Source organism: Symsagittifera roscoffensis, chromosome 2 (assembly GCF_963678635.1).
Source record: "Symsagittifera roscoffensis chromosome 2, txSymRosc1.1, whole genome shotgun sequence".
Lineage (NCBI taxonomy): Eukaryota > Metazoa > Xenacoelomorpha > Acoela > Convolutidae > Symsagittifera > Symsagittifera roscoffensis.
Window position 1 is genome coordinate 25,687,651 of NC_087063.1, and position 12,501 is coordinate 25,700,151.

At 32.5% G+C, this 12,501-nt stretch overlaps 1 protein-coding gene across 4 annotated transcripts in view; it reads left to right on the top strand.

The window, feature by feature from the left end:
• The first annotated feature begins 1,503 nt into the window (after positions 1-1,503).
• Positions 1,504-12,501, top strand: part of LOC134840448 (uncharacterized) — a 75,071-nt gene continuing 64,073 nt past the window's right edge. The window contains exons 1-2 of one of the 4 annotated variants that reach the window (XM_063856257.1): positions 1,504-1,829; positions 6,107-6,502. In XM_063856257.1, coding sequence (XP_063712327.1) covers positions 6,130-6,502 — 373 coding nt within the window. In that variant the 5' untranslated portion in view covers positions 1,504-1,829; positions 6,107-6,129. Of the gene's footprint in view, positions 1,830-3,036; positions 3,367-6,106; positions 6,503-12,501 lie in introns of those variants that run through there. The other 3 variants (XM_063856256.1, XM_063856255.1, XM_063856254.1) reach the window with 3 other exon arrangements.

Here is a 12,501-nt window from a genome sequence, read left to right on the forward strand (position 1 = left end):
TACGCCTTCGCAACTGGCTATCTTACGCCTTCAATAAGTTTCTTCCACTTAATTTTATCTAGCCCGTGTCAAAGTTTCAGCTCTATCTCTTTAATAGTTGCTGACCAATCCCAAGAAAAAATCGTTCAAGTGCTTTTTGAAACCAAAAAGTTACAACTTGTTTTGCCCGTGAGTGAAGTATTTTTGAACAATTGAGCTTTAACCCACTTGAAATTAACGTACTCTTGGAGTGTGACATGCCAATGCGCATGTCAGTCGCATAAATATAAATTCTCATATAAATTAAAAACGTTAGCTTATACTTGTATAGATCGCGATAGTTTTTGCTTTTTTCAGGAGCTTTAAAATTTGCTCAGGCTCAGGTCTTAAGGCTTGTTCAGGTTTGATTTTTGGTTTTTTTTTTCATTTCGTTCGTGAAAAGGACGACAAACTCCACTATCGAGCAGCAAAAGTGTAAAGTCACGAAAAACGGGATCGACTTCTAGTTTCGAAATTAGAATGTTATTTTCAGGTTTCCCAGCGAAATAAAAATTTTGCTTATGGATCCAGTTTTCTCAACTTCCGTTAAATTTTATGAAAAAGTGTCAATCATAATTTGTTCTAGAAATTCAAAAATTTTTAAGGGCCTCTAATTTTCTTAGAAATTCGCAAGTTAGTTATTTTTCTGCTCAGTATTTTTTCTGTTTACCTGCATTCATTGACTATTTTCCAAATTTTTGTTGGCTTTAATTTTTATCAAGTTGATTTCAACTTCATCTGGTAAAAAGAAGTTAAATTATGCTCTCCAATTAAGAAAGCAGAAAAGGCACAAATTAGCGTAAATGACTTATATGTTCGAGAGTGGATTCTAATTTTAGATTTCCCCGCGAAAAATTTATATCTTTTGATCCAGTTTTCTCCTTTAGGTTATCTTTATTCAAAAAAGTGTTGATCATAAGATTTTGAGAGCATCAATGTGATATACTTTTTTCTCTGAGTTTCGAAACTTTTAAAATCAACTCCGCTGAACTAACACTTTAGAATAAACTCCGCTTCAGACAAATTTCGACTTTTTAACTAGCCATTTTTGACGGAATTTTTTATATCATTCGAAAGGTATTGTTGTGTTGAGCCTAAATTTGAAAAGGTATTTCACCAGTGATCCTTTTTCGCAAAGTTATGGAAGCTTAAAGATTGGGGGCTTTCATTTTTTGTATCACAATTAATTTTTTCATGTTTTTTACTGCTCCATAGAACTCAAAAGTCAGTCGGAACAATCAGGGCTTCGCCCTGAAAAGAGCAGTCTTGTTTTATGTTTCTTCACATTTGCGCCATTCTTTAATTAGAAGTGAATCTTTACAACACGAGAGAAATCAAAGGGATGCAAAGTTTGATCAGATCAAAGTAGAAGCTCCTCGTGTGAAGTTGACGCTATCAAAGTTCAAAGTTGAAAGTGTCCCTACAATTATATTCAAACTATCTGAAGTTGAGCTGGGCTAAAACGGGCCTGAACAAAATATCCACAAGATATACAAATGCGCCTGAACCTCACTTGAGATAAAAGGTGGTCTCGAATACTTTTCGAGTATGTTTCGGAATTCGGCGCAAGAAATTTAATAACTAATTTTACCACCACGAGCTGATTGAGTCGTCAAATGCTTGGAAGTATAATTTTACGGGCAAACTATTATGTGTGATTGAACGAGGGGAAAACATTTCATTAGGTCTTCTATTTTTGATGGCCTTTTTTAATAAGGAAAAGAATTAAAAGTCGCTGGCGCTCAAATTCATAATTTCGCGGTATGACTTCGATTTTACAAGCTTTTTTGAATTCATCTGCCGAATGAAAGGTAAATTACAAGCTCCAATAGCAAAAGTGATGATATCATAAAACTTTATTTTGTCTTTTAGTTTAAAATAGTGCATAGGCTTCTCAGTGGAACTAACAAGTGGTACCTAACGATCCACGTTTAGTTCCGATCATTGAAAAAGGGGCGGAACTTTGTATTCGGGCGTGTTTTTTTTTGTTAACGCTAAAAACAAAAACACCCCCAAATACAAAGTTCCGCTCCTTTTTCAATGGTTTACGCTTTTTTGTTTCAAGTATCAAAAACAATAATGAGAATGGGTTCAGTGCTATCATATTAAAGCCCTGTAAGTCGTGATTGTACGAGCTTAAATTTTTTTCATAAAATTGTCCCGGTGACGATAAAAACCGGATTGAAGTTATTGAGTTTTAGTCTATTTTCGAGCGAGTACAGCTTTCGAGTAGGCTTATTATAGAAGGATAAGCCATGAAGTTTTTATAGGCCTGAAAACTTAGTTTCACTCCAGTAAAATTAATTTTCGAAGCTTTCTTCACCGCCATCTTCGCCATAAAACTTCATTGAAAACTGCAAAAAAAATGTTTTTTTTTTGTCATTTTCTGAAGAAAACTGCCGTCCAATATTCCTATTGAACTATTACTATCGAATTTGCTCAAGCTTTGGGATTTGGTTTTACGACACTACATTGCAAAAAATTTTAAGATGTTTTTCAGTCATTTTTTGACTAAAACTCTGTTGTCCATCTTGCCAATTTTGCGAAGAGTGTCGAATATGCACAGCGCAAAAAAAACATTCACTTGAATTTTTTTAAGTTTAATAAGAATATGGTCGGAACACGCTGTGCTACTTGCACATCAACTGGTTATTCTTGTCTCAAATTGGGTTTGATTTATCGAAAAAGTCAATCTTAGAAGTAGATCTCTTAATGGTTAAGATGTGAATCATTTTTTTTTTCAATATGCCAAAATTCTTTCACAGTTTTTCTAAATGCGAAGGTTTAGGAACATTTCCCTGTCACTAAAACTTTGAGTTGAACTGTACGATCACCAAAAAGTACGATGATATTATCCTCAAAAATGATCTAATCGATATACCATATTTTCTCTCCCCTAAGTTGATTTGGAGGGGGGAGGGGTGTTGTACGATTGATGATTGATCCCAACTTTGTGGAGTAGACAAAAGTTATTTGTTAAAGCTCTTCAAAACTTAAGCTTCTATCAATTGGACAACAACTGACACAATCTTAGTTTGCTAAAGTATTTAACAATAGTATGGGTACGAACTCATGAACACATTATTAGAATATCATCTGCACATCTGGTGATGGTTTGAATTGTAGTTAGTAACAAACTTAAATCCATTACTATCGTTTTACTAAATTTATTTTTACCAAAATAAATTATTCAGTGAATTTTCTTCGTTTTTACGAAACGTGTTTTATAGCCTTTAACAGATTTATGCGATCTGACATGCAAATTGTCAATAGATATAAAACACATGACTCCGACAAAAAGGCAAACTAAACTTCAGAGAACTATTCATAAACAGTTTCAGCTTGCAGGTGAGAACTTTTTCAAAAATTTAAGACGTTGCCTGATAAATTTGTTTAAAGCTACATTTAAATTAACCGGAACAAAAGAACAGAGTTTGAAGTTTTTCTCAAATTGGGTTAGACAAAAAGCGAAGAGAACGAAAGTTGCATAGAACTGCACCAAAAATAACATGGTGCAAATGTTCGCCCGATATCCTTAACCAAAATTTTAATAAAAATTGTCATTTTGGTCTTTTTTACTCACCAAGAATTACGTTGAAACTAAAAGTTAATTGATAATAAAACTATATCAAAAGAAAACTTTTACATAGCTGTAAAACGTTTTAGCAGGGTAAATCTTCAGAAATCTCTGAGAATATATTTTTGGTTGATAGCTAAAAAAGATCTTTTGTACTACATAAAAACAAAATCTTTGGTTAAAAACAAGGTTAAATTGATTTACACAACGTTTTGAAAGTTTTTTTTCTAAAGTTTTGTTAGGCTATATAACTGGCTTCTTTTGATATTACTTTCTCATTCATTAACTTGGTAGTTTTAGCGCAATTCTTGATTTAGTACAAAACGCTAAACTCCCATTTTGCTAGTGAAATTTAGGTTGAGTTTTTCGGGGTAAAGTTGCTCCATTGTAATTCCAGCGAAGTTCTAAGAGTTTTTTTTCTTTCATTTTTTTTTCTAATCCGAACTCAATTTGAGATAAACTCGTTTGAAACTTGAACTTCGGTCGTTTCGGTTAATATAAATCAGCAATCTAAAACCAACTTTTTGAGTAAATCGAAACGTCAGTTTCAACCTGGAACAGCTTGAAGTTTTCGAGGCGACCTGGAGAATATAGTTTTGTCTGAAAAACTAGCTTTTGAGCGCAAAAACCGTTAAAATTAGTTGCTTTTTATAATTAAGTCTATCTGTTCGATTTTCTTGCAACTTTCTATATTATACGTTGCAAAATATTGAGCAAACTCAAATAACTAAAAAAGTTAATTTGTCAGTTTTGAGCATTGTTTTTGCATGCAATTTTTTTAAATTAAAGGTGACCTTGACACAAACTTTTTGTCCTTAAAATTTGCTTTCATAGTTAATGCTAAATTGTTGGCAATATAAATGACCTTGAGCAATCAATAGCATTTTAGGTTCATTTCTTTTTTGAATTCAGTTTATACGTGTGGAAATTCGTAAAAACGGAAATCCGATTTCAAAATGAGCAATTTTAGGTTAAGTAACTGCGGTCAAGTTCATTGACCGGAAAAATTTTATCAACAATTTGGCATTAACTGGACATGCAAAAATTGTTTTAAATATAGTGCTGATTTAAATTAGCCGTACAAAACGAACAAAACTTGAATTTTCAAACGCTTTTTTCTCAAATTGGGTAGCCATTAGAAAAAAAGTAAAGAAAACAAAATGCTTAGAATTTCATCAGAAATAGTATGGTGCAGTTTTTTTTCTAAAATTATCAACCTAAGTTTTACCCCAAAAATGGGTCATTTTGGCTTTTTACAATTAATCAAAAATTACTCTGAATCTACTTTGTTAATTGATGACAAATATATATCACAAGAAGCTTCTTACACAGCCCAAAAGTGTTCTAGGAGGGTTAATCTCCAAAAACTTGAGTAAATGGTTTGAAAGTTGTTTTTAAGCAAAGATTTTGGGTTTTATATAGTAAAAATTACGTTTTTTGACTATCAAGCACAAATATTTTCTCTTATACAGGTTTTTGAAGATATAACCTTTCTAGAATTTTTTTGGGCTGTGTACGAGGCTTCTTGTGTTCTATATTACTTTTCAATTAACAGCATAAGTATCTTCAGCATAATTCTTGATTAATTGAAAAAAGCCAAAATGACCCATTTTTGGGTAAAATTTTGGTCGAGAATTTCGGAGAAAAAATTGCAACATATTAATTCTGATGAAAATCTAAGCAACTTTTGTTTTCTTTACTTTTTGTCTAATCGTAACCCAATTCGAGAAAAACAAGTTTGAAATTTCAAGTTTTGATCATTTTGTCCAGATAATTTAAATTAGCACTGTATAGAGTTGCAAAACGTTGGAACAGCAGAAAGAAAAAATAAAAAAGAGCAGTCTGTCAATGTTGAGCAATTTTGCATGCAAATTTGAGATTTTAGGTGACATTGAGACACTTTTGTCAGAAAAATTATCTTTAGCATACGAAAACTTTGAAAACTTTAATTTGCTTGTTTTCATCATTTCCCTGTCTTCAAACTTCTTGCTACTAATTATATAATTAATGCCAAATTGTTGGCAATATCGCTAACCGTGTGCAATTTAATCGGTGAAAAACTACAGCTTTTAGGTTAATTGGGTTTTTGGGACACGGTTTTTTCTCGTAGAAATCAGTGAAACACAAAAATCCGACGTCAAAATGAGCATTTTTAGGTTATTTAATTTCATTGATATTTGTTGACCGAAAAAATATCGCCAACAATTTGACATTAACAATATATCAAAAAATTTTTGAATGGAAAAGCTAATTTCTAATTTATCAGACGGAAAATATGACTCAAAGCCACCTTAAAGCTCAAGTTTGAATGCGAAAATTGCTCAAAATTGACAGATTGCTTTTGAAAAATTTTACCTGTCTGTTCCAACTTTTTGCTACTAATTATAGATCATTTAATTAAGTTTGTCCGTTCCAATTTCTTACAATCTTTTAATTTGCTCTTTGCAATTTGATTCAACCTTTTGCACCTCTTTGTAATATTCCACTGAGATAGCGTTACTAATTTTAAAGTTTAGAAAGATTCTTTCAACAAAATGTCGAAAAATATCAAGTTGGGCGACCTGGCGATGATAGAGGTCAAAGGTGAACACAAGGAAGAGTTCAGTGTAGAAGAAGCTATAGATGACGAAGAATTAGAATGTGACTTATACGATAATGTGAACTTGCGAAAACCGTGGAAATTGGGTTTGTTTTACGACAAGGTAGGCCAGGCATTTACACATAAGATAGTGTTCGCCAGAGTTGCGCTTTACCCTTTCTTTGGAGTTTATTTGAACATTCCTGGCCATATGTACGCGGCCTTGACCTCAATTTTCCCGATGTTCTGGAGTCTGAAGTTTTTCTGGGGATTTCTAAGCGATTCGAAGCCCATCTTTGGAAGAGGAAGGATATACTACATGGCTTTAGGTATGTTACCAATCACGCACTAATTTTCATTAAGTGAGCCCAAGCACTGAAAACTTGGCTTCAACGAAGCTATGACAAGATAGCCAATTGCTGTGCAAGTAGCACAGATTGTTCCGACCACAGTTACTCGAACAAAACCGAACAGTAAAAACGAACAAAACCAAACCAAAATTTTTTACAAGTGAAACAAGAATAGCCGGTTGCTGCGCAAGTAGCACAGAAAGTTCCGATCAGATTCTTGAAACGAATTACAAAAATTAATGTCGTTTTTACGTAATTATGTTGGACACTCTTGGTAAAATTGGCAAGATAGACAACAGTTTAAATCGAAAATTGACTTAAAAAAAAACGTATAAACAAAAAATAATTTCAATAGTTTTAATTTTTTCTGCAGATTTATTTGCTCGAAATTAGACAAAAAAATTTTGAAATTTCATATAGTTTTTTCTCAAATGAAAAAAATGTTTTTTGAAATTTTGAATGCCGTTCGAATCACAACAAAGAGGCTTCAATGATAAACCACTCAACCCTGTCCGATGATAATTTATGGTAACTGATTTTAAATCGAACTCAAAAAAAGTTTTTTAAAAAATAAAACACCCGAATACAAAGTTACTCCCCATTTTTCAATGGTCGAAACAATGACTAAAACGCCTGTCTTAAAATCGTAAAACGTATTATCACATTTCGCCAACTCTGATGTTTGAAGTTCTACCAAATAACAGAAAACAGTGATCACCGGTTTAAATTTTTAGTTCTTTGATTTTTTAAAGCAAAAATTGATTAAAAATGAACGTTTCGAAACCTGATGAAATGTTGCTAAGCAGCTTCTTTCTTCAAAACAAAAATTTTTTGTGACTTTAAGTTTCATGATGCCTTAAAACACACCAGAAAAATTTCAAAATTGAAAAACAAAATGAGTTTCTGGATTTCCTTTAGCTTTTTATTTTTTTATTTAGTTAGTTTTTTTTGGAAAAAAAGTTCGGTGTTAAATTGGAGGCCATTCTAAGTGAAGAATGGCTCAAAAACAAAAGGTTGAAGATCGAAGTGATATGCTGATACGTGAAGCAATTGGGCTGATACGCTTTCACGCTTGCCATTCACTAGACGAACTAACGACAGTTCCTGGTTGCTATCGGCGCGACTACTGCAAGCATACTGGGAAAAACATTTTACAATTACAACTATCGTTCCGATAGTGGTTAGGTTATTAATTTGTCTGCTCTTGGAACTTTTCAAATCTTGGAACATTCTGCTCAATGCTTTTGTTGTTGTTTCTTTCGTTTGTTGCTTATGCTTCTGTTTTTGGACTGGTGCGGAATCCAGTTACAATTCTAAAAAAAATACTAAATAATAAGTTTGTTTCAAATAGTGCAATAATCCAACAATTTAGAGAAGTTATCATTGATAGAGCACCAAATTGAGCAAGCACACAAGGCAATTCAACCTGTTGAAGCGCCGCTGAGAACTTTCTATTAAGTATTGTCTTATATGGACCTGATTGTTAAATTTCAGTAACATTTCTACAGAAAAATATATAATAGGTTTAAAGAAACAAATCAAAACCTTAGTTCCTTTATCTTGCAACTAATTGATATATTTTTACAGTAATATTTACATGCAAAGAAAAGTAGCAAAAAAAAACAATTTTCAGACTTGAAAATTAACTTTACAAAATTTACTTTAATTCAATTAATACGAAGTTTTTTTTGGGTGTTCGCTTTATACTTCAGATAATAAAAAACAAATCAAAATTTTTTTAACCAAAACAATTTGTTTAAATAGTTGCAATCATTTAAATAAGTATCTCTGATTTTATGCATAAGGTTGTTTATAGACTGTTAAGGCTCGATTAAAGTATACATTCACTGTGCTGTGGTTTTTTGAGAATATCATTGAAATAAATAAGAAAAAAGCAGAGGACCCAAAACAGAACCTTGCGGTACCCCATATTGAAGCTTCTTTGTTGTTGAACAATTGTTCAAATGAAAGACATACTAGTTTCTATTGCTGAGGTAGGATTTCAGTAGAATAAGAGGAACGCCTCTCAGGTGACACTTATGAATAAGGGTATTATGATCAACAGTATCGAAAGCTTTAGATAGATTTAAGAGTGTGCAGTGTGTCAATTTACCAATAATTTTGCTTTAAATAAGAACCTTTTAAGTTTCCTGAATAGCATCAATTGCAGAACGTTTGTTGCGAAATCCGAACTGTTTATTGCTTACACGTCAAATTTATTGAAAAAGTAAAATAATCGTTTCGATAATAGTTTTTCAAAAAATTTTCCTAAAACAGGAACTAAAGAAATAGGTCTATAATTGCTTGGAAGTGATTTCTTGTCTCCTTCTTAGAAAATAGGAAATATTTTTGTTGTTTTAAGACAAGTGGTATAAACTGCTGCGCTAAATATCTGCTTAAAAATAATAGTCTAATGAGCATTTTTTGATCAGGTAATTTGACAGACCCATGTCATTTTCAGTCCATGTTGGACAGTGGCTTTATTGTGTCATAAGCTTCCTGTTCATCAATTTTTGACAGGAAAAAAGAGTTTGTGTTTGCAATAGTTTTGGAAAAATAACTGTTTTTAAAATCCAGATGACAACTCTGGACCGATTATGACGAAATGGCCGTTCAATTTTTGTGCAGTTGTAGAATTTTCTTCGGTATTTGAACGTTTTATCTTATTACCACCTTTAACTTCTTTCACATAATCAAAAGAGTTTTTATTGGGTTGTCTAGTGTTTTCAAAGAATAGGCCAATGTAAAAATTTTTTTCTCTGCTACCATTTTTTCGACTTTGATAGTTTGCTGTCTCAGTTTTTGCTCTGCCTCTAAAGTATCCTGATTTTGATACGCTTTTAGTAATTTGTGTTTTTCAGCACTCGGATTTTTGATAGAATTCGTTATCCAGCTTTATTTTGATTTTGTCTTTTTTTTACAACTGCCACATTGCATCCAGAGTATTGTGAACTTGCTGCTGCAGGAATTCAATTGTTTTTTTAACAGTACCAATTGCGTTATCTTCAAACTCAATTTCGATTAGTTTTCTTTGGAAAATTTGCTTAGGCCAAATCTATAGTTTTTCGAGAAATCTGTGTAACACGCGTGCTGTCATTTGGCCCAGTTATCAGATTAAACTCAAGCAGTTCCATTTTTTCAAGGAGTTGCGTGCTATCTTGGGTCACAAGAGTTAAATCTATGTTGAAGTCTCCGCTTATTATATGTTTTCCTTTTTTGTCAGTTTTAATTCAATTATATGGGTTAAAAAAATTTCGATGAAATTTTCATTTTTTGCACTGGGCCATTTGTAAACTGCAGTTCAAAACAAGTTCTGTTTACTACAGATCGTCGAGACAGTGAAAATTTGGATTTTTTGAGGCTGTACATTTACAGATTTTTAAGACGTTTTCTTTCCTAGAAAGAATTGCTGCTCCTCCACCCCTACTTTTGGTTGTGTTACATGTAGCTATGTTCTTGAAATCATTTTGGCATGTCCCTAAGCCAAGGTTTTGTTAGAACAACAAAAAAAGGCTTCAAGTTTTGTTGTTGAAGCAGTACATCCAATTCATCATAATTTTCTCCAAGAGAACGTATTTTTTGTAGAAAAAGCTTTTCGGTTTAATTTGGTTTAAACCTCTGGCCAATTTTCCAGAATTGCCATTTGTTATGATTTTAAATTTTGTCGCAAGAAGATGTAATTATTTTTTGTGCAAAAAATGCGCATTATTGCCTCGTAATGTTACAATTAATCGCAAATAAATCAAAATAAAATAAAAGTCAGCAACCATCATTTAGATTTAATTTTTTTTTACAAACGTAACTTTATTCGGAGCCATGTGATACCTGCTCATAAAACGGTTGTTAAATGTTTTCTTGTATTTTAACGATACCCGCACTAAACCAGACAGATTTTTTTTCAACCTATTTTTATCTTCTGGAATAAACTACAAACTGGATTGGAGTCAGAGTCACAATAATTTTTGAATTTTCGAAATATTTTTGAGTTTAGATCCAAACACTCGAGGTTACAAAACATTTTGTTTTCAGTCAATTTTAAACTTTTCGCCATGTTTCGATCAACTTGTCTCGCATTCAAACAAAAAAGCATTTAACGAAGTGAATACGAAGCTTTAACAAATAACAGGTTTTACGCATGTCTTATACGGTAGGATTTTTTTTCTATTTCCATGAACATCGATTTTTAAAAAATGAATTCTCAAAACCATCATGCTCTACGCGATTTAACATATCATTGTCTCTTGCGAAGAGCAAACGTATTTCGACTGGCTTTAGATTTTTTGCTAGCGATTATTTTATTTCCTTCTATAGTTTTTTATTCGCTTATTCGGCTTAAATGGTTTCGGCTTTGTCTCCTTGTTATGTTCTTTCGGCTTAGTCGCTTATTTGCAATTTTGATGGGTAATAAGGTATATGTATGCTTTGTGTAGTGAGGTTTGCAAAAAGTTCAAGGCTTGCAAAACTTCAAGTTACGCACTTTTTAGCTTATTTTTTGTTCCGACTTTCGAAGAAAACAAAACATTTGTGCTCAAAATTTCACACTTTGATATTATTCAAAATTTATAGGTTTTCAATGTTTTTTCCCCCAAAATCTATTGTATATGGATTAAGGGGCAGTTGGAACATTCAGGGCTTTGCCTTGATATACAAGCAGTCTTGTTAAGATTTAAAATTTATCTTTCATTTAAACATGCGTTTACTCAAGTCATTTCGGCATAGTTGCCGATCGGGTAATTGTCCTACTCATCTAACGCTGCCGATTGTGCTTCTTGACAGTTTTATAAAATAGAAAAACAATCTATCTATATATTAATCGAATGACGTGTTTTTTGTACTCATAAGGCGCAATGTTTAAGAAATATCACCGAGCCTAACGTTTAAGAAGGCTCAAATCAAAAAGTTTTGCAATCATTCAGAGCCACCATTGAATGATCTAAATTCTGGAATATTCCAGAATCTTTTTGAAAAAAGTCCAAAACTCTGTAAAAACGATGAACTCGATTCAACTGCAAGGCTAAAAGGTACATGCCTTTTTGTTGCCCGAAATTTTTGTGTTTACGGATTTTTTTTCGCTTTGTATTTCAATTAACGAATCTCTATCAGTTGAATCAACTAAAAACAACAACCACCATGCTTAGAAAAACTTAAAATCTTTGCGAGCTGTTGAAGTCTATGAATTGACTTGAAAATTTTCAAAATGCCATAGCTTAAATAACTTCACGCGGACCAATTCGAAATATTACAAAGTTTCAGAGCTGGAGACACAGGCTTTGAAAAACTTAAATTTTTCGCGAGCTGAGTAGGTCAATGAAATACCTCGAAGCAATTTAAGTTTTCATAGCTTGAATAGCTAGCTTCGAAAAAACTTTTCGCGAAACGTTTTGCGGTCTATAGAATAACTTGAAATATTTTGGAATTTCAGACCTGGAAAAGCTTGCTCAGAACAACTGAACTTTTTGCCAACTGATTCAGTCTACCAAATAACCTGAAATATATCCAACAAACCTTCACAGCTTGTATAGTTTCCTTCGAAAAAACTATTCGCGAACCGATTTGTTCTCTTTGGAATAACTTGAATTATTTCAAAGTTTCAGGGCTGGCGTAGCTTGCATAGAAAAATTTTTCGCGAACCAATTCGCTGTCTTTGAAATATCATAACATTTATCAAAGTTTCAGATCTGGAGTTTCTTGCCAAGAAAAACGCAAACTTTCCGCAAACTGATTCAGTCTATGAAATACTTGAAATAATGAAATATTCCCTTAGGTTGAAATTTTCTGTAGCTCGAATAACTGGCTGAAGAATCCCTGAATTCCTGACTTCCCTGAATTATGAAATAAACTGAAATACTTCATAGCTTGAAACTTGCCAAAGAAACGTTTTTTTTCTGTGAACCGATTCGGTTTCTGAAACAACATAAAACAATTAAGGTAAGGTAATTCAAAGTTTTGTTAGCTTAAATGGTTTGCCAAAGTAAAAC